Genomic DNA, 22,160 nt, shown 5'->3' with positions numbered 1-22,160 from the left:
TTTGTCTAAACCTTGTCAGGATTGAAGACTCATCCCTTCTTTATCACAGTGTTTACTTTTGACCATATCATGAGTGGTCTGCTCTGTATCGATTTGAAGCAGCTTCTTGATCAGTGTGCTGTTCGGTGTCCTGTTCAGGAACATCTAGCTTTTCTCACACACCTTCTCATGGGATTCAGCCTTTCACTTTGGATTCTGGGTTCTCCTCAAGAGTTTGGGTTCTTAAAAGTACAAATCTCTAGGTGCTGGGGTTTTAATCTATCTCTGTCACATCTCTACAATGGAGATAATGGTTTTTCACCTCTAGAGCTGCTAAAATGAGCATTTAATGGAGAAAGCAATTTAAGTACAAGAGAAAGACCTTTTATATTCTCCCTTTGACAGAATGTCTGCTAGGAAGCTCTATTCTAAATTGTCAGGACTCCTGCTTTACCTTGCTTTGTAAAGGCTTTCACCCCTTCTCTAGAGCGGACTTTGCGCCATCTCTACTTAGCAGATGGACAAAAAAGAAAAAAAACAGACAACACAGTGTGTGCTCTTTCCTTAAACATTCAATAACAAGGAACTGTCTGTTTGTTTTGTTTATGCTGTCGCCATTCCCAGGGCACTCCGGAAAGGTGAGTGGGCGTTTTGGTGTTAGTGATAGGAAATCTCCTGCAGGTATTTATTTCAGTTTGACTCTGCTTCAGCCTTCTATTCCTTCCTCCAGGTGAGTTCAGGTAGGAGTTGTGTACTTGAAAACTTCTAACCCAGGGGTGTCAAACTTATTTTCACAGGCAGCTACACCAGCCTGTAATTTTAGGACTGTATAAATGTAGGAGTAGCTACATTTATACAGTCCTAAAATTACATTTGGCTCTTTGAAGGTAACCGTGAGGCTGATGTGGCCCCCAGTGAAAATGAGTTTGATGCTCTTGCTATAACTGATCCACCTCTATTATTAAAAAAGCATACACAATCATGTGGAGGCAACTTAACAACAGCATATAGACAGAAGTGGCAGGGATACATTCATCATGAAATATTGACTAAATATTTTGACTCCATTAAAAAGCCTGTATATTATTTTTAATATTATGGGAGAGTAAGAAAGAATTAAAATGCTTTCATTCAGCCACACTGAGTGTCAGGAATCTGAAGCAGCCCTTACCCTCTTGGACTGAGTTGGGTTCCAATGAGTTATTGATATATTCTTAAATGTTGAATATATGCTAGATGGTACTTTGAGAGCTTACTTTTAGCTTCAGTCCCTTGCATCAGTGAGACATGACAGAGCCATTAGTGCATTTCTTGGGTTAGCTTAAGCTAATTGTCCTTCAGCCTGTATGTATCAGAACATACCCAAAGGCATATGCTAAGGGCCCCATTAATTTAGCCCTCCCTATGCACTCTTTCTTAAATACTATTAGTCAGCAGAGAGATGTAACAAATAAATAACTCTTCGGAACAATGTTAATTTGGCCCAGAGCAAAGCCCTAGCATGAAGGAGAGATGGTCAGAAAGAGATGGATTTCTCATACAGAGAGCAAACAGGCTGTAGGATCCTTGTCCTCAAATTGCACTCTGTAAATGAGCACAGGTCCAAGGCACAGTGCATGAGAACAGAACTGAGCAGGTACAGTGTAAACCTCTGCTGTCAAGCCTTGTCTTTGTACTGCTCTTTTTTTTTCTTCCATTACTGTCAGCTTTAGTCAGTAAATCCATCACTAAGACTTGCACTGGAAGTGACTCAGTTTAAGGTACCATTTTTGTTCTCAAATTTCATGTTCTTTTTTTCCCCTAGGCTGTGTCTGCAGAAGAGCAATTCGACCCACAGACAGTACAGTTTCCTTTTGGCTTGCCAGAGCCTTGTCTAGAAGCCAGACCTATTCTTAGTCCAACCAAGGTTACTCCAGTCCCTAAACCCAGAACACCACAACCTGGGAAGCCTCAGGAGAGCAGGGAGAGCAGTGAAGGGCAGCCCCCCTCAGGAAGCATGGCTGAGGCCATCACAGTGCCTCCCCAGAATGCTTCCTTTGCCCCAAAGGTGCCACCACGAAGAAAGAAGTCAGCTCCTGCAGCTCTTCATCTGCAAGTTCTCCAGAGCAGTGACAACCCACTTTTTAGTGGGTTAATGTTCAACTGTAACAACAACAGTCCTGGGTTCTGCCCCCAGGCTCAGGACACTCACATCCCTGCACAGTCTGCTCTCTCAGCTCATCCATCCTCTGCCAGCCCAGAACATAACACAGCTGAGCAGCTGGCACCAAGCACTGCAAAACTAATGGTTAATCTTCATGGCCCAGCTCTGCCAGAGGGCCAGCACCCACAGCTCTCAGATACCGGCTCCCTTCCAGAGAACACCAATCTTTTGGACCTGGACATGGATTCCTCCAGTCCTCTTTCCATACAAGCAGCATCGACTACTTCAGCACACACTCCGGAAAATTCAGAACTCCCCAGCTTGAAAGATTTCAGTCACTGGGTCACATTTAGTGATGATGAAGACAGTAGTGCACTGTCAGAAGGGTCCAACAAACTGCTTGTCTTACAACAAAACAAAAATACCTTGATGAAGACAAATACTGATTTAGAATTGTAAAATTTTGTCCCCTTAATATTCCTAAAGAAATCAGAATTATGATGCAAAATAAAAACCTTTTGCACAAGGATTTTATTTAAGGAAATAGATCATCTGTCCATGCTACATTTCATTTTCATGTTTAGAGATACTGCCCCTGGAGGGAAATGTATAGATTATAGACAATCTAACGCTCTCTACAGCTCATTTGAAAAGTTCTTTAAGTTATTTCTTTTTATTAATCCATCTTAAGATGTTTTGGTTTGTTTCAGGTACAAATCATATGTAAGAACACGTAATCATAGATAGAAAAAAGATGTTAAGAAAAACATCTTCCTGTGAAATTTAGATATTAATCAAATTTGTCACTTGAAATAAAGAAACCTTATCTTGAATAGTCAGACTGTTAACAGTTATTCTGGAACAAACATCCAAAAGAAGAATATGTACCAGTGTAACTACAGCAGTAACACTAGTAGTGTTCTGCTACTAAATTTCTGCAGTGGAAACAAGGCTTAGACAGTATTTTCTTGTAGATCTTGACTAGCTACAGTGTTGGCAGGCCCTAGTACTTAACTTGTTAAACTCATTCCTGTGTTTAAAATGAAAAGTGTGTGCTATGAGGCCATAAAGCAGAACCATGAGAGATGGTGCCTCTGCATCAGCAAGAAACACCTTGTCTTACTCCAGACCAGACAAGTGCACCCCCATATTACCACAGACCCGAGTGCTGTTAATGGCACCACAATAACGTCTCAGCTATTTGAAAAGGACTGGAAGCTCCTCAAATATTGCTCTGACGTGTTATGAGATGAAAACCACCCTTAGTTGGTTTCCTACCACAGTTCCAAAACTCCCCCTAGTTTTTGTTGGCCAAACAACATAACTTTACAATGAAACAGCACATGGACAATGACAGTCCTTTTTTGAAGAAACATTATGGTCTGTGTTTATATTATATATGTAAATACTGTGAAAATATGGTGAACAGTTGAGACCTGCTGATAAAATAAGTCATTAGAATATTAATGTCTTATGCTAAAGGCAGTTTAGTAATTCAGTACTTGTGTCCCTGTTCCCATTCTGCTTCCTCTTAAGAAAAAATGCTGTATCAGTCTGTATTTCCACAGTGCAGTGAGGAAAGAGCTGCTCTTGGAACCAAACTTTATGCAACAGGAGCTGTTACATCCTGAAGCAAAGCCACAAGCACAGGAGCGGGGATGGCAGAACCCTCCTGCAGAGAGGAGCAGTTGCTTACAGCCTGATAACGAGTTTTCCCACTCACAGTAAAGCTCACCTTGGACACCAAACTGGTAGGAGGGCTGGAAGAGTGTAGAGCTGCTGCTCTCACTGTGTATTTCTGCTGCTCACCAGCCCTCAGTCTGTTTTGTACCAGGAAGGGGCGGTGATGTGTTTCCCAGTCGCCTCCACAGCTGTGGTAAAGCCCAGCTGCAGCATGGGCCAGGCTTATTACTGAACACAAGCTGGGAGGGCTCACAAATGGAACCAGATGTGGACAACTGCATCTAAGGCTAAGGAGAGATTTAAGAAATATGTCCACTGCTGTAAATAAGCAGGGAACATACCTCAGAGGCAGTTACCATGCACAGAGTAAGACTAAATGGGAAGGAACTGCAATTACCTGTTCTGTGCAGCTTCTTGCAAACAAAAATTTTAAAAGATTATCATGTTCAATGGTTCAGAATGTGACAGCCAAGCTGGCCGCTGCAGGAACTCCAGGCAAGTACTCCTGCTTGCCCACTCTGTGTCCCCTTATCCTTACCCAGTGTCCCACCAGAGCCTATAGGACAAGCGTTCAGGTGAGTCTGTGATCACTTCCCACAGCAGGCTGGCTTATGAAGCACTGCTGCTCAGCTCAAAGGATACTTGATCTTCAGAGTGATGCCCTCTCTTGGTCATTAGCAAACCCCAGCAGCCTGAGATTTTGGTGAGGATAATCCATGGTGCTAAATGTATCTGTTATCTTTAGCTGCACAGGCTTTTGCCTCCCTAGAGATGCCATTTGTTCAAAGCAGGCAGTTAAAAATAATAAACAGATTGCAACTTGTCATGGTAACTTAAAAGAAGCATAAAGATATTTTATTATTAAAGTAAGGAGAGCATTTTTAAGCAGTTGGTGAAGCTAAAAACCCCCGTCTTTAGCTGGCTTTTGCAGAAAGGTATATTTTTCTAAAGTTCTTTTTTTTTGTTGTTCCATAGGAAAATTAATTGGCTTATTCTCAGCTTCTTGGAACCCAGCCATGTTCTTACTTGTAATGCCTGCCTCTTTCACTGTCAGTGCCAAGTTTTGAACACAAGGCATGGTGTAAGAAAGGATGCTGCCTTTGAGCACCTGCTATCCTACTCTGCTCCCTCATTTGCCAGGCACTTTAAAAAAATCCCTGAAACCTTCAAAGGCCAAACCAATAAAAGCCAATCCTAAGCTTCTTACATGCTTGTCAGTTTAACAGGGTAGCAGGCTGGTGAATAATGCTGAAGCAAGGTAGCAAGATACTTGTTTTTCTACAAGATGACACACAGCCTCAGCCTCTTCATCCTTCTCTTAAAAATATTAAGTATTTATGGGCACATTTCAGTATAAAACATTAAGAGCAATTAAAAAAAAAAAGTATGTTATATGACCATATCCAACATTTTCTGCAAAGATAATTAACAGCTCTAGGACAGCTAATTTACATGTTAATGAAAGTGTTAGCAGGAAAGCCAATTAAAGTAGATTTATATAAGTCAAATAAAATCTGTTTTATTACTCTACTTGAATAAGAGAAGTATGTAGCCTGTAGCATTATAACTTATGTCTATGTATGTGGCAAGCTGCCCACTGAAGTCTGAATCTCTGCAGCTAGCTGGTTTATACCACCAGTGACAGCACACATTGTTCAATCACCACAAAGGAAAGGAACAGACAGTCCAGCTGAAAAGGTTACAGCAAAGAACAAGCCATGTCCTGTCTCCATGTATTGTTTTCCTCACTGGTGCCCAACACCCCAGCCAAGGGTTTTTTCAGAGGCGGGTGCTTGTGGCCTGGGTTCTAGTTCTAACGCTCAGGAGAATCAGAGCAGGGCCAGACTTACTCTGCGTTTGGGAAACCACTACAGAAAACCCAGACTGCGGGAGGTGGCCGTTCTGTCCTCATTCAGGATCACACCCCACCACAATGCGAAAAGAAGCCAAGTGACCTGACCAATCGTCAACTGCCGTCCACAACCAGGGAACACACAGCACAGCTCTGTCTTCAGCCCCGATGCCCATTCTCACTGGGACATTATCAATGGAAACCAATGTCCACAGTGACAGCTGCCAGTCTGAGGGCTATATAGCAGGTGGCAGGGAGTGGCTATCCCATGGCATTTTTCATGTTGTCCAAACAGCACTTGGAAGTCTTAAAATTGCTGACACTGGCTGTGAAACCAGGTATGGATGATTTACCAGATGCAAGTATATAAGCATATAAGTCTATGTTCTTATTCAATGCGAGAGACCTTGGCAAGAGACTGAACACCATGTGAGCTCGCCCAGGACCCTGTAGTTTAAGTTGCTACAGGTGTCCTGGTCCTTCAGCTGCATTTGTGTTTGGGGTAGGGAAGTGGTTCTTCTTGGTATAGCAGCTGATGTAGCTTTTTTAGGTGGGTGATCACTGAAACAAACAAAAAGAGAACCAAAACCAAAATATTGTTTACAATTTCCACTCTGACAAAACATAATTTTTGCTTTTTCCTTTTTGTCCAGAACCAACATTTTCACCAGATGGACAATTTATCCTTTCTAGCTGGCTGCTCTGCCTGGCACCACGGAGCACAAATCACAGTGAAAGCCAGTCTGCACTACTGTAATCACAGCAAATAAAAACTTGATGACTGTTGCTACTAGAAATACAAATACACTTAAACAAGAGCACTGGACAACAAGCGTACAAGGACTGAGAGATTCCTATCAGCCCACCCTTCCTGTCTTACTATCTTAGTCTTGGATGCCACAATGCAGACAGAATACCGTTTTCTGAGACAATTCACACATACCTGCAGCTGGGTTCCCAGATAGATGGGATTAGGGGCATAGTTGGAGACCTCAGAATTTACATAAAGGCACTGTTTGGAATTAATGTGACTCCAGGGTGGCACAAAAGCACACATTTCTAACAGGAAGCAGACACAAATGCCCTTGAAACCAGACCCTCTGGCCCTTGAAACCATCTCTGGACATGGTTTAGATGGAACTTTTGTAAAACCTACAAGCAAAATTGAAAAACTGTTCAGTTTGGCGAAACAGATGACCGGCTGTGCCCCCCAGTACTACGCCTCCTACAGATGAAGGGTAAACATTACATTCTTCCAGCATGACACAATCATCAAACAGTAATGCAGGTCTTTAACAAAAGTGAACATGATCCAGAGCATTCATTTGGCAGATCATTCACCTTTAATACATTTTGTGGCATATCTAGTACATTTTAAAAAACGCATTTAATTACTATATTCCAAAAAAACCCTAAACCCAACAACTCCCTTCAAATATTAGTTTTCAAGTTACACATACATATATATACAGTAACAAAAAGGAGAAAGTTGCCTTAAGAGTTCCAGTTACAGTAAGAAAACATAGATGCGTTTACTGAGATCAATGCATGCTGTCATTGATCTGAATCCCTGTAAGCCAAAGTCTATTAAAATCAATTAAAAATTTGTTACACTAAACACAGGTTCAGTTATTAGAAGTTTTGTCTATTCACAAAGAATTCTACATACCCTCTACTTTGTGAATACAAAGTGTTCTGATATATTTACACTCTGAAGTTTAAACCACGGTGTAAAAAGCATAAACCTCTTTAGAAGTTAAACTACATCTCAGTTAGGGGGAAAATTGCTCTTTTGGCTAGTGTAGTGCTGTACACTCTCTGTACTACTCTTGTGAATTTTACTTTGCAGCTCCAGCAGGTCAAGATTCAAACTCCAGAAATACATTTTGAGTTGTGTCCTCCTGGGCTGGACTGCTCTCAGGCGGGACAGCTGAGGTGGCCTCAGGACATGGCAGGACTGCAATGGCCACTGGTGCCTGCACCAGCCCCATGCAGAGCTGCAAGGCACATGCGGCCTCCTTGGCAGCTCTCATAGCCATAATTTCAAGGCCAGAAATATTAGATCCATCTCACATAAGCAATGCTAAAAGACATCTTAAGCCTGTCATCAATACAGGCTTTATTTAACAACTGGTCAGCTAGGGCTGTATAGCCTAATCATAGCCCATGACTGTTTTCAGAGATGGTTTGGGGCAGAAAGAAAGGAAGGAAGGAAAGAGACCACAATTAGACTAGCCTGCTTGTAACTACGTTGCAAACTACACTAAAACTTTTTAAAAAGTGACTGAGTGCTGCCATTTTTTTTCCCAAAATACTTATTTCTCATCAGTACTGTTAATAAACATAAAAAATAAGACAACACTGCTGTTTTTCTCTGTATGTACACCAATAAATACACCTGGGCCTCAATAAACCAAAACATCCGGGATCTTCTGCATTTCCAGTGGGACCTTATGATCACCTGATTTCTTTCCTGCTTTACTTTTTCTTTACCTGAGCTCCAAACTCTAAGCATCAGCATTCCTGTCAGGGCCCACATTTGTCTTACTCCGCCTGAGCATTTTCAATGCTCTTCTTCATATCAGCTGTAGATCGGCTACAGTTTCTAAATGAGTAACGCATCTGTGGAAAACAACCTACCAACCTCTTTCTCATGCAGAACACAGATACCGTATTTGCTGGAAAATCTGGGTGCAAATTAAAAAGGCAAATCACAAACCCCTGTAACTGGGCCACTAGAACAAAATGCCACCTTCATTCACCTGGACAAATTTCTTCAGGCTCCAGTGAGAACACTTAACCTGGGCAGGAAGCCAAAGCTTTGAGGCAGCTACATGTTCCTTCTCCCTTTTGACACAACAAGTAACCACCTCAGTTAATTGTTTCTGATCCCCAATAGTCCCAGATGTGTATTTACCTTAATGAGGCCACCTAACTCCAGAGCAAGCTTTTTTTTTTTCCCCTAAACAAAGATATCCTGGGCATTCTCCATATTCCAGCTGTGTTGCTCCAGCGGGATATCTGTAGATTAAGTGAAACTTCTCTTCCACTGAATCCCCATCCTCTCCCAAACAAATCGCTGGAAAAGTTACACACATTTTGTTGACAGATCATGGTCACTAAGCCAATGCTCATTTTTGCTTTGCCAGGTTTATAGGACTTAATTCTAATATATATTAAAAAAATTAAGTTAGAGAGGTGTCTAAGTTGGAGATGTACTGAAAATTATTTTAGCAGCAGACACTATTGACACAGCATCTTTGTAGTTCTGCAGATCTCCTAACAAATGTTAGGAGAAGAGTTTACTGTGTTACACCCAATGGAGGAAATGGGCAGCCAATGATGCCAAAAACTCAGTCTCCAAGTTCTTGGGCTAAAACATCCTGAATGAACTTCAATGTACGTTGGTACAGGAAAGCATCCTTCTTCTTTGGCTTACAAATATTTAGATGATTAACATCCACTGGAATAAGGTCTCCAATTCCTAACTCTGGGAGAGGAAAAAGAAAAAAAGAAGAAAAAAGCTACTAAAGTTCTTAAGATCACCAAGGCTGAAAAGCACATCTTGCATTAGCAACTTCTCTCTCAAAAGCAACTTCTCCTGTCTTCAGTTTAACTGTTATGTCTTCATTATTTTTTAATGTGCTAAAAGCACCGGTATACACTGTTACAGTCAGATAGAGCTATGCATTGCTACAAACCCCATACCAGTAAACCATTAGGTCAGAGTTCTACTGTTTTTATCGGGAATACACAAATGTATATTTCTCCATACAGACAATTCTGAAGAATCAAAACTTAATTTACCAGCACCTGACTGACAGCAACGTCCTGACTAAAGTTTAAGTATTGACATGTTTAGGGATAGGGTTAAATCCAGCATATCCAGATTCTGATCACCACTAATTGCCCATATTCCTTATAAAATACTTTGATGTGGAGATTAAAAATGTGACTAGAATAACTCTGAAATATACCACAAATCACTACACACATTTCTGGGGAAATGAAAAATTTACATTGCCTAGTTGTAGAACACAAGTATTCCAATTTCAGCTACTGATTTTGGAGCACACTACCGCATTTATTCTTTCCTGACAACTATCAGTACTAGTGCACTTCCCAGATAGGGTGCTGTGACTGTCACATTCCAGTGTCACATTCCATTCACTCAGCCTCCTGAGAAATCCTCCATTTTGCTTGGAAATCTTTATCTTTAACCATGTAAAATTACCATAGAGCAGGATGAAATTTTGATTTCATGTGCCCAAACATACACGTAAGAAACAGCAAGTGTAACGCTTGTTAGCCTGGGTTTTCAACAAAACAAGTGGCTTGCCATTGAACCACCATGTACCCTCTAAGGGTTTCAAGAGAGTTCATGCGCTGCACTGTGCGTCACCTCTAGAAGAGGAGACATACACTACAAAACTGTTAGTGCACAGTGCTTATTTGTGTACTCTGTTATCTAGCCCTCTTTTGTATTTTATTTTGTTAAATTAAAACAAACAAACAAACAAACAACCCTCAAAGAAGGATGCCTGGTTTTTCAGTCCTTGCCAATAAAATTGCATCAGCAACATTTTTGCAAACAAAAAAGCAAGAAAAAGAACTGCCTGGTGTTTCCTGCTACAAAAGGCAAAAAGATGGACGACTCTCCAGGAATCAAACTCTATTGCTTGAGTACCTAAGATATGGAAGATAAAGGACTTTTAACACTGAAAAATGGCTTTGTAACTTTTTCTTTCCATTAGCAGTTTGCTAATTTTCTTTCTTTTTTTTTTAAAGGAGTAAATAGCTGGAATTTGTGGCAGCTTCTGAAACACTATTTGGCCTACCTATACAAGTATAAACAACAGTTACTCCTAATTATAAAGGCTAGGACTACAACAATGTAACATTAGATCCGGGTCTACCCTGCTTTTGTCAATAAAAAAGTGTTACTTGCATTTAAAAAAAGCAAACCAGACAACTGCTATTCTAAGGTACAAATGTAGCTGCCTCTGACCTCAGCAAGGAGAATGAGCCAAAAGTTGAAACAAAAAACCCCCACAACATACCAGATATACCTTTCTACGTCTTTGTACCACAGCATTTATAATCCTTCCGTATTATCGATGCTTACATGAACATATGCAAAATTAAAGAAATTAAATAGATATTGGACTTACTTGCCGATTCCAGGGGTACAACATGTAGTTTTATCATGCTGCCTATATGTGTTGGTAAGGTTTCTGCAAAACTCAGCACTGAAAATGTCTTATCCTTGGCAAAAGACAGGAAGTCATCATTCAGCTCTTTAAGGGCAGGAGAATCTGAGAAAGAGCAACAGAACTTTTGCAGTGTTATCTTGAATGTAAGACTAAAGCACTTTTCTGGCAAGACTGCATTCCTAAAGAGATGTTTTGGAAAAAACAACACTCCGGTAAAAGGAGTAGCATTTTGTTTGTAATCCCTTTTCCCAGCTATCATATACAACAATTATTTTTTTCTGCATAGCATGGAATTTGTCTAGAAGAGTCTGAAGTCCAGCACATCTTGAGTTACTACACTGCTAAACGACCCAAACTACTCTTCTATGAACATGGTCTGACTCTTTTTCCCCCCTCACCTCTGCAATCAAACAAAACAGTTACTCAGAATTACTTACAGTAATTCAATACACAACCCAAAACAGAAAAAGGGGGTTTGTTGTTTTTATCCAGCTTTTTCTGACAGCAGGATGAAAAAAAAACATTGTGAACAGATTAGCATAGATCCCTGCTGCTAAATGGTAGCAAAGTGAGCATACCCTTGCTGAGTTCTTTAACCTCCACAGATGGAAAGATAAGATATCTGGCATTTATAGAATATTCAGCCAACTGGGAACCATGGTGAGGTACGCTATAAAATATGATTCCTCTGGTGTTGTTTACAATTTTATCCATCTCTGGGTTCTTGGAAGCATCCACCAGCATCTTTTTGACTAGAAGACCTGGTAACAGAAACGGAATTAATACACTGTGAAAATAACGATCATGCTATATTAACCACAAAACAACTACCATATTCTTGCCTCAGTTGATTAGTCCTTAGTTTGTCAAATATGCAAGATTAAGTTGAAAAAAACCCAAACCAGACCTGAGGAGGTATTAAAATGTCAATGAGTGATGCAAATCCAATTTTGGTTTAAGTGTTGCTATTGACATTTACTATATGCATGATCATAGAGAAAATTTTGCCTCTGGATTCCAATTTACATTAATTTCAACTCATTGATTTTGTGTTTTTAAAATCAAAGCAGTAAAAACAAACGGCAATAAAAATTCTTTCAAAATACACGTGCTACTGCAAATAATGCATTAAGAAAGAAGAAATCTATTGTGTATTTTTAGGCCTTTGTAAATTTTTTAGATAAACTATTTTGAATAATTGCATTTCAGATTTAATTCGGTTAGCAGCTTGTCCTGCGACATAACAGCAAATACTTTATCTTGAACAGGCAATGTGCTTACCACCCATGCTGTGTGATACCCACACCAGAGGTCTGTCTCCAATCCCAGCAGCTCTGAGCTTGTCAAGAAGCTCATTGCTCCTGTAAGCAATAGACTTCCTGCAAAGGAAAAACAAACACAAGCGTGACAAAGCATGATAGGTTAAGAGGCAATGTTAAAACAGAAAGAATTTCCAGTGCTGCACGTTTATGGAAGTGACTTAGGTACATTTAAAAAATAATTAATTATTGCTGCTACATTGAAAAATGCCAAAAACTTTTGTAAGGTTGGCTTCACAAGGACAGCAGGAATTGAGCTAATTTCACTTACAACTCATTTCCTTTAGCTTTAGTTCTCTTTATGGGATTTTAGAGAATTTCATTTACACACTGTAACAAAATCATGTTTTCATTTTATGAAAGAATCATCAATGCATGATTAACTTTATGCCCTGAAACAAGAATATACCTAATGTGTGACAAAAATGTACTTTGCTAAACAATGCCAAATATGTGGAGCAACGTGCAGGAAACTAATAACTAAGTGCATGATCAGCCAATACATTCAAAAACCACAGATAATGTCTGTTATACTTTCCAGACAATAACCTCCAAATGCTTTGTGCTGAAATAGTATAAAAGCATAATCATCTCCACTTCATTAGTGAAAACAAACCCAATGTCAGTTCCCAGCCCAGGCTTGACAGTGCAACGTTGTTACTTTTTGCAGCATAACAAGAATCAAACACACAAGACCCCTGGGTAATGGAAACTGCAGGATATTGAGGCAACCACTGTGCGAAGTCTAACACACTTCATCTCTATTGCTCTCCGCATTCTCACTAGAAATTGCTTTTCTAATACATATGAAAAGGATACTAAAATATGTCTTTTCAGCTGAACAATAGGCTTAGGGTAGCTGAGGGACATAAAAATTCTCTTTTGAAACAGTGAATGAGCCTACACACCTAAAGCAATCATGAGGTTGTGTTTCTACTGGTACATCTTTGTTCCTGATAGTTAAAATTATATTACATATCTTTCATTTTTTACTAACCATATCAAATTATAAAAATAATCAAATATTATGCCTGAGTGACCATAAATAGCTGGCAATGTAATTTTCCATTTTGTAATGAAAAAGACATTAACTTAATATAAATAAATAAAAACACTCTTGTTTGTTTTTCACATTTTCTTCCATTATACTTACTCCAGACAGACACAGGAAAAAATTTCTTCTGTAGAGATAACAATCTACATGGGGTTTTTTTACTATCATTGTTCTACTTAATTTCAAATAGACATATTAAGAGCCACATCTTATGTTTTCCCTGCTCACATGCTTTCTTTAATGTAATAATTGCGTTGATCCTTCGTATATCCATAGGGAGAAGAGAATGAAGAAGTACCAAGTTCCCAGTCTATTATACATGTGCTGAATTTTTTTCTCCCCTACACAAAACATATTTCAGATTCTTAACCTGTGAGCAGTCACACACATGACTCCATTGAAGTACACAAGTTGAATCTACAGGACTTGAATCTACATGCTTAAGAATCTGCATGAGTGTTTCACGGACTCAGATTAGGGTCTGGTTCAAAGATCACTGAACTACATTACTAAACCTAAAATCCATTCAAGCCAAATAATCTCTATGGGCCCAAAGTATTTTTATTTTTCAGAAGGAACATGTTTGGAGGTACCATCTTCCTCTGATTTACTGAGTTCATGATTAGTAAAAACACAGTTCCTCTGACAATACTCTCTCTGACCAGACCAGGTACAGTTGCTGTATTTTATCTATGAAAAACTTATATGAACCTCTTTCCATGGATTATAATTTCCTGAATGAAAGTATATGCTTCATTTTATTGCAAGTAAAAAGTCATAGCACAGTGATTTTTTTTTCTGTGCTTATAAAGCATTATTGGGTTGTTTCAAGTTTAAGAAACATTTCCCTTAAGATTTAACATTAATACTATATTTACCTCACCTAATAGCATAATATAGTGTGTCTGCTATGCACAAACAGACTGTAAGAATTTAGGAAGTTGCCACAAATTCTTATCCATGCGCCTAAAAAGCTCACGTATACCATGACTGTACCTATTTCCAAACTCGATTTTCAAATCCAACAGGAAAAGTTAAATTCACTGTTTCACACTAGGTGATCCCAAGGGTCAACTTCAGTGGTCTCCCTCCTCCCTCCTCTCCAAACTGCAAACACCTAATTCGTTACCTGTGAGCCTCAACAGGACATTTTGCTTTCCAGTCACTCCAATGGGTGTCATATTCCACAGATATGATTCTAAGGGCAGGACAGTCTGAAGCCAGCCACGTCTAAATTAACAAAAAATGAAAACAAAATGAACTCATATGAAGTACCTAACAAACTTGTACAAACAGTTTATCAGTAATGGAGCAAAGACATTACTGTGGGTACAATATCAAGCAAGATTTCTGCTCTTCAGTTAATCTCCAAATAAATCTTACACCTAGACTATAACTTTTATAACATGTTGGCAAACTCCAGTGCGTTCCTCAGTCACAAAGTAGGCAAAGGATAGAAATGGATTACTAACTTGTGTATTCCTGGCTCCCTCTCCTGGGTGAAACAAGAATTACTAAGATTACCAACAGGACCGATGAGTTTAAGTTTTACAGAGATACTGTTGGTTATAACCATGTGAGTTGCTTGAAACAGTAATTACTTATCTGCCAACAACATTTAAATAGCAATCTGCAAAGATGAGCTACTTGGACACCTATGTAAGAAAGGGTATTTAATTTAAAATGTAATTTTATGTATCTTTTTCTCAGCAATAACATTTATTTAAAAAAAAAAAAGTCATTGCCTCCTCTTTCGCTAGCAGAAGAACGATGCTGAGAGCACTAAATTTAGCAGGGATATCCCTTTGCAAGAACAACCTGGTCAAAATCCCAGCTTGCTAACCAAAGTATACCAGGAACTTGAAAAGTGCTACTTGTATAACAGATTACAAGTATTTTGATTCAAAAAAGACAACTGCCAGACAGTGTAATTCTGGATCTTCTGGACAGCTCTCATTAGTGAGAAAACAGCAGCCACACATGAAAATGTTATTGTCTTTTTACCTTTGGCCAGCACTGGGTATAGTCCTCTTCCCCTTCTGAAGCCTTTTTATCCAAACGTCGGTCAATGTCTTGCTGTCGCCAGGTTTTAAATGCTGCTCCCAAAAGACCATGAACAAAAAGGATGTCTGCTCTGATGGGCTGACTGATATAGAAAAATAATTTTTAAGAGATGCGTGGTACAAATTCTTTTAGTAAATTAAATTTACACAGTAGTTTTAGCCTAAGGATGCCAAAATGCTATTTTTATCACTGTACATGATTTCTTATCTTACAGACAACATTTCATGATATTTCAAAGAGGATATTCAGATGAAGACAGAAAAACAGGGATCCACCCAGCAGAGATATAAAAAGAGGTATGGAAAGTACCCAAATGGTATTTTTCTATAATGAGAAACACCATTCTCTCCAGCTACTGTTAATGCAGTTTGGTAGTTTCAGCTTTATCATCAAACTGTATCTTCACTGTAACCTGACTAACACCAGTGACCCAGAGAATAGTTGCTACTGACACACCATATTGGAGGCTGCTTCAGCTCAGACATACAATCACTATTAAAAGACACTGAAGCTGTGAATTTATTGCATCTTAGGCCCACAGGTGCTGCTGCCAATGGAATAATTCCACAGCACTGTATCCCAAGACAACCAGTGCAAAGGTTAGATGCTGGCATCACATGCAAAACAGTAATTAATCTCACGGCTTGTGTCTGGATTTTTCCATGCAGTACAATAATCCTCCTTTCACGACTATGGACTGCTCCAAGCACTTCTCTTGTTCTCCTATTCGAGAATCTAAATTCAGCCCTCTCAACCCATCAAAGAACAGGTGACATGAGTACAGCAGCACTGTGATGCCAACTCTTCCAAAGTTTTGTAACTGAACAGTATGACAAGTAACTCAAAGTACAGCACGTACAATATCTCCTTCTGCTTTACCTGCTACGATATTGTGGATGCAAGATATAAACACCATCTGAGTACTTTTCTTGCACTGTGTCTCTGTCTAGATTAGCCAAAGCTCTGGATGCATGAGAAGACTGAATGACATGTGGGGATTTCATTGCTTCAGCAAGTAAAGAAACCCAACCTACAGTGAAAAAATAAAGTGGCAGGTTAACTAATTAAAACATCATCCAAACAGAAGAGTTCAGAAACATCATCCTTCAAAGTATACTTGTAAAAATAGATGTTAGGTCCACTTTCTTTATTGCAGGAAAGCCAATGCTAGATAAATGGAACCTCCAAAATTCAGAAATCCAGAGTGGTGAGGAGGCAATGTATTTTGCTTCTGTTCAGCTTACACTCTGAAAGAGAACCACTTCTCAGAAGAATAAGAAAGTGTATCAGCAGGTCAGTGCACTTGTTAGAGAGTGAACAGCTTTGTAAGTCTTCAGCAACAATGTCAGTGGCAAGTTCTAGTTTGGTCACACACTGTATGGAAAAAATGCATATTTATTCATTTTGCCTCTTCATAATCTAATGTACAAGACTCTTTGGTTTTGCATTATGGGAAACAGCAGATGACTGTTCCCTCTTTGCCTTCTCTATGCTAGTAGAGATCTTATAAATCTCCATCATATTTTCTGTCAGTTGCTTTTTCCAAACTAAGTGTCTTAGTCTTGTTATTTGTCCTCTACCACAGTCATTACAAATTTTTAATCACCCTCACAGTCTTTCCCTGTGCCTTTACTACTTCTCCTTTTTGCAACATGGAGAAAAAAAAATAAGGCAGACACCAGTGTGGATGTATACATGACCATATTGATATTTTCTATTTTTGTTTTTATTTCTTTCCTAATACAACATTGGGAAATATTTATTTGGTAGAGAATTTGAAGGAATAATTTTATTCTGTTATTTAGAGTGTATTAAAAAAAGAGGCACCAGAGCAAGGCTTAGTAGAAGTTACTAGCTTGACATGAAACAAGGGAGGGCAGGAAGGCATGTTTCACTTTACTTCAAAGGCAAGGACTGCAAGCTGCTCTGTGCCTTTATGAGACTAAAACATGGTCAATAAAATAATAATCTACAAGGTAGATGATCTGTAAGAGTAGGAAACTCAAAAAATATTTTTACCAGTAATGTGAACTGAACATGAACCAAGTCCAAATTTTCACCACCCATCAGACTTCAAATACCACTGTAGCACTGACATAAATTGGCTAGACAGGATATAGCAGCTCTTCATCAACACTGTCTAACCTGTCCATATTTTTTGTATAAACACCACTTTCCCAACCCCCCAAATATAAAAATCACACCACTGCCACGGTCCACTACACTTTTCAAAAGCACTGAATCCTCTAAAAATTTTAGAATAGAAAACTGACACTCAGACTGCTTGTACTTGCTTTCATTTTACCTGCACGTACTATGGATGAATGAAGACGTTCATCCAAAGCCATATTTCCAATAATGCGAATTATGTTCCTTTGTATTTTTGCTGAATCTTTACGTTGCTGGTATATCCTCTGCAGTAGCTGAAGGCCTCCTTTAGCTTCAATTTTATCACAGTGAGAAGAAACCTAGCATTATACAGTAAATACAATGACAATAAGTAAATGTTCTGTCAAAGGTTCTTTGAGATGCTGTTAATTCACAAATTAGGGAATTTTAAAGAGCTGATATGACACAACACCCCTATTACACTGGAATTCTTATTAATCTAGAATTTATTATGCTGTAGTTGAAGAGGAACATTTTAATATGTCAAATGCATGACTTCTATGGCTTTACAACCTGAAAGATTCTGAGTACCATGACTCTACTGTCCTCCACATCTGAGGGAGATGAGATTGCTCTCTGCTTGCCACGATCAAATTTCAACTAAAGTTCAAGAGTTTGAACAGGACAACTGTCTGCATTTGTTAAAGTACTATTTCAACCAGAGCTACTTGTCTTCCTGTTCACCATCTAAAATGCAATCATTATAGTCCCTTCTTTTGAAATATGAAGGTATTTCTACTTTCCAAATAGTACTGCTATCATTATTGATCTTAAAGACAACAACAGAATCTAGTTCAAGAAGATAAATTATGCACTAATTAGTTGCAGTCTCAACTATTAAGAGCAGTCAAATGCTTGTAACTTGGACATATTGTCTACAGTGCTTAAAAATGTGTGATAGTCATTGAACTGCATATGTCCTCAAGTCTGTGGCACTCAACAAAAACAGACACACATTCAGAATAAGAACAGTCACAACTTGTTTAAACTGAAAATCTAGAATACAACAAATTCTAAATCAAGTCAGGATTTCTACATGTATGGAAGATGTAAAAAGAACACTAGCAAACTGTACTTTATCCTAATAACAATTTAGTATTCTCAGTGTTCTAGGTTTCTGAGCAATTAAATGCACACTGAATAGTGCAGCAATTGGAATCAAGACGAACCATTGTTACACAAAATCCTACACATTCTTCATCTGTGTCTACAAAAAGCATACTGGTCCTGGGAAGATGCACTGTATTAGCAGCGTGCTGTGCAATATTCCACAGGGACCGCTGAAGGAGGGACCTTTGCAAAAGGCCAAGATTTGCATTTCATTCTGATTAGAGCGAATTCACAAGGCTACGTTGCTTTCTGGAAACCTGGCACTAGGGTGAGATTAAGCATCATACGAAGAGACTGCTTGTATGCTTTCTGAACTGATGTACACCAACTCACACAAAGCCACACATGTTTTGTACTGAGAATTTCATACCATCATTGTCTTGCTCACTGAGAAGCTGCAGAATGGAAACACTGTTTCTTCATTGTATCTATCTCCAATGACTCTGAGTGCCAGTGGGAAGTGGCCCTACACAGAAAAGACTTGCTGAAGCCATCTGGACCTCAAGCATTTCTCTCCTGCTTTTTTGTGCCAGAGCTTCCCCTTTTACTTCTTGAAAGACACATGCAGGTATATTAGAGGGGAACTCATACAGACTAATTAGAAACAATAACAGGACTTAGATATACTTCCCATGAGAAAAAAATGAGTTTGTAATGCTGCTTTCCAATTCACACCAGTCTCTGTCTGAAGATTCTTACAGAACGGGTGAGGGATAGGAGACAATGAAATGGCAACTCCTTCCCAATATATGAGAAAGCATTAGAAAGGAATGTTTATAAAAGTAGCTTTTCAGTTACAGTTTAAAGGACAAATTACCTTAGAATGTTGTACTAAAGCTTGCAAGCAAAAGAGTTCCACTGTCTCTGAAGGGATTTTACTCAGTGTTTCACAATATGGAAGTCCACTTCCTCCAAAACACCATAAGCCTCCCTGAAATGAGAATCCATAATAGCTAAAACACATTTCAAATGGCTACATAAAATAAGCATTTCTAAACTAAAACGCTAAGTGTGCAATGATCTATGGAAATTGCTATAAAGAGTGCACAGCATGCAGGCATTTTTCAAAATGTACAAATTACACAAAACCAATCCATAAAAAAAATCTACTATTTTAAACTGAAAATATTGAACAGAATCTATCCACAGTCTATTAACTTCAAAACATACAATAAAGGGAGAAAATGTAGGATTTTCATTTTGTTAATGAATGTCTTCTTTTAACATTATTTGCTTAAGAAAAAAAAAAAAATCAAGAATCAGACTGCATCTACACTTCCATAGTTGCAAAAATGAGGAGGAAAAAAAGGTCTTCAACACTCAGCATAGTCCCCAAAGACCAGTCTGTCACAATCATGCAGTAGGAAGACCAGCATAACCTCAATAAAGAGCAGTCTTCTAGAACAGTGCGATAATCAAAATGCCTCTAAGTGTGGTGTTTTACCAAAGCTCCTTTAGTATAGCAAGAGCTCTGGCTTTGGAAACAATTAAAGGAGTCATAGTGTGAAAATATTACACATAATTGTGTCATAGAAAATAAAGAGTTATTGCACTATGAAATCTCTAAATAAAGCCTGACAGGTATCACTGTTATATTACAGTAATTTTTTATTACTGCATCTTACAAAAACTAATAATCACAAATTTAAAAACCAATTAAAAAAATTAAAAACCAATAACAGTATTTTAAATGATGTTCCTAAAGCCACTTAGGAAGTCGCTGGACAGACAGAACTGAAGAATTCCTAAGTTCCAAGTCCAAACAGACCACTACACTATTCCAATTCTGGTTTTCACAACACTGATCTGTTACAGGGAGGCATTTCCCTGTGATGTAAGAGAGTTTACTAGTTAAGGTTTGCTTACAACTTATCAGTTTGCTAGCAAGGCTTAACAGAGGTTTAATCATCTCAGCAGTACAAGAAAACTCAACAGTAAGATGAAATGTGAAAAACAATTTCATGAGCACTGCAAGGGGAAGGAAATGTTCTGGACAAAATGCTGAAATATCCACTTTATGGGAATACTTCCAGTGAGAAAATTATTCCTAATATCCAATCTAAGCCTTCCCTGGCACAACTTGAGGCCATTTCCTCTTCTTCTATCGCTTGTTACTTGAGAGAAGAGACCAACACCCACAAGAGATTTTCCTTACGTTGCATGTATGGCAATACAGAAATTTTACTTATGTGGTATGGTCACAAAGTCTGTGCATTTCTCTTCCTCTTATAATGCTCAAAAATATGGAAATATATATGGAACAAAGAACCCAAATTGTTCTGTTCTGCAGGTGGGAACTTACTCGTTGTGCAGCGAGAATCTGACTACTTTCGCGTAAAGCAAGAGATGTGAAGTACTGGACACATGGATCAAGATCAGTCTGAGGTAAAGACACTAATAATGAGCGAAGTTCATCTCCTATGAGATAATCCTGTGAGAAATAAGCACAAATTGCTTTTAGTTCTTTTCAAAGCATGAAGCAAAACACAGAGAAAAGAAAGATCTGAAATAATTGAATTAGCCATATTAATAAGGCCATAAAATATGAACCCTGGGCTTAAGTGCTCTTCAACTTTAATAGTTACACCTGTAAAGACTTTGGAGGTTGAAAATTCTAAAATCATAAACTGAGTGATGAAACACAGGCTTTACACTTCATACTTTGGTGGCCTTATTCTAATAGGTCCAGAAGGGCAAAAGAAAAACAGTTCCTCTTGGCACAGGAACCTTAGATGTTCAACCCTAGCTGCACAGTAATTTTGGTGCTACTTCATTAAAATGAAGGTATAAAGTACTAGAAAAACACAGACAACACTTCTTTTAATAATTTATCTTCAAAATATTAATACAGGTGTTCATTTAATAATCCAGAGGAGGTGACAGAAAAATAGATTCAAAGTAATTTTATTTGCCCACAATAATTGAACTTGCAGTTATTCTAATCCTTGCTAAAATCAGAGATGAAGACATATCTGATGTGCAAAGCAACACTTGCTGCCACAATGATTTGTTTCCACTTCCTAATCAGCAGCTTGGGAACTCTCAGCTTCTATCACCCCACAATCATACTGCTGTAAAAACAAAGTATACACACAAACATATACTAGTATACTTTAGTACTTCAGGACTGACAGGTACAGATCTACCATCACGTAATGTTACAAATAAAAGAAACCCAAAAGTGAGAATATTGCTACCAATCAAAGCTGCTTTCCAGTGTTTTGTTGGTTAAGACATACAGGTATTCTCTAAAAGGGACTTTTGCCAGCATTCACTCTATTAGCATTACAAAAGATGCCTTATATTATGCTTTATGTGCCAATTCTATTTATTGAAGAAGCTGATATGATGACATTGGCTCAAACCATTTTATATACACATACACACACACTTACTAATTAATGTGAAAACAAAACAAGCTCAAATTTATCCCCTATGGATTTGTTGGTACCCAAAAGGTGGCAAGAAAGAGGTGGGCCTACAACAGGCCTGGGTATAAAGAAAGCAAAGCTGGTAGATCTTACTCTAAGTACAGAGGATGGGGAAGAGCCACATCTGCACCTCACAATCTCTG

At 38.6% G+C, this 22,160-nt stretch overlaps 2 protein-coding genes across 8 annotated transcripts in view; one reads left to right on the top strand and one right to left on the bottom strand.

Annotated features, from left to right (window-relative positions):
- Positions 1–2,581, top strand: part of SYNJ2 (synaptojanin 2) — a gene marked incomplete at both ends in the record, with an annotated part of 66,093 nt that extends 63,512 nt beyond the window's left edge. Inside the window, one exon of the mRNA XM_080341212.1 lies at positions 1,784–2,581. Within this exon, the coding sequence (XP_080197338.1) occupies positions 1,784–2,581 (798 nt within the window). The remainder of the gene's footprint in view (positions 1–1,783) is intronic.
- SERAC1 (serine active site containing 1) overlaps positions 1–22,160 on the bottom strand; it is a 36,139-nt gene that overhangs the window by 4,563 nt on the left and 9,416 nt on the right. For 4 of the 7 annotated variants that reach the window (XM_080341215.1, XM_080341216.1, XM_080341213.1 and 1 more), the window contains 11 exons: positions 20,889–21,017; positions 19,404–19,517; positions 18,957–19,052; positions 17,613–17,775; positions 16,187–16,337; positions 15,248–15,389; positions 14,373–14,473; positions 12,152–12,249; positions 11,449–11,631; positions 10,829–10,972; positions 6,988–9,147 (listed from right to left, as the gene is read on the bottom strand). In XM_080341215.1, coding sequence (XP_080197341.1) covers positions 9,011–9,147; positions 10,829–10,972; positions 11,449–11,631; positions 12,152–12,249; positions 14,373–14,473; positions 15,248–15,389; positions 16,187–16,337; positions 17,613–17,775; positions 18,957–19,052; positions 19,404–19,517; positions 20,889–21,017 — 1,458 coding nt within the window. In that variant the 3' untranslated portion in view covers positions 6,988–9,010. Of the gene's footprint in view, positions 1–5,650; positions 6,219–6,600; positions 6,810–6,987; positions 9,148–10,828; positions 10,973–11,448; positions 11,632–12,151; positions 12,250–14,372; positions 14,474–15,247; positions 15,390–16,186; positions 16,338–17,612; positions 17,776–18,956; positions 19,053–19,403; positions 19,518–20,888; positions 21,018–22,160 lie in introns of those variants that run through there. The other 3 variants (XR_013921939.1, XR_013921938.1, XM_080341214.1) reach the window with 3 other exon arrangements.

This window comes from Nesoenas mayeri (genome assembly GCF_963082525.1).
Source record: "Nesoenas mayeri genome assembly, chromosome: 3".
NCBI classification, from domain to species: domain Eukaryota; kingdom Metazoa; phylum Chordata; class Aves; order Columbiformes; family Columbidae; genus Nesoenas; species Nesoenas mayeri.
Note: the sequence above shows the minus strand (reverse complement) of the source record. Positions and strands in the feature narration are given on the sequence as shown.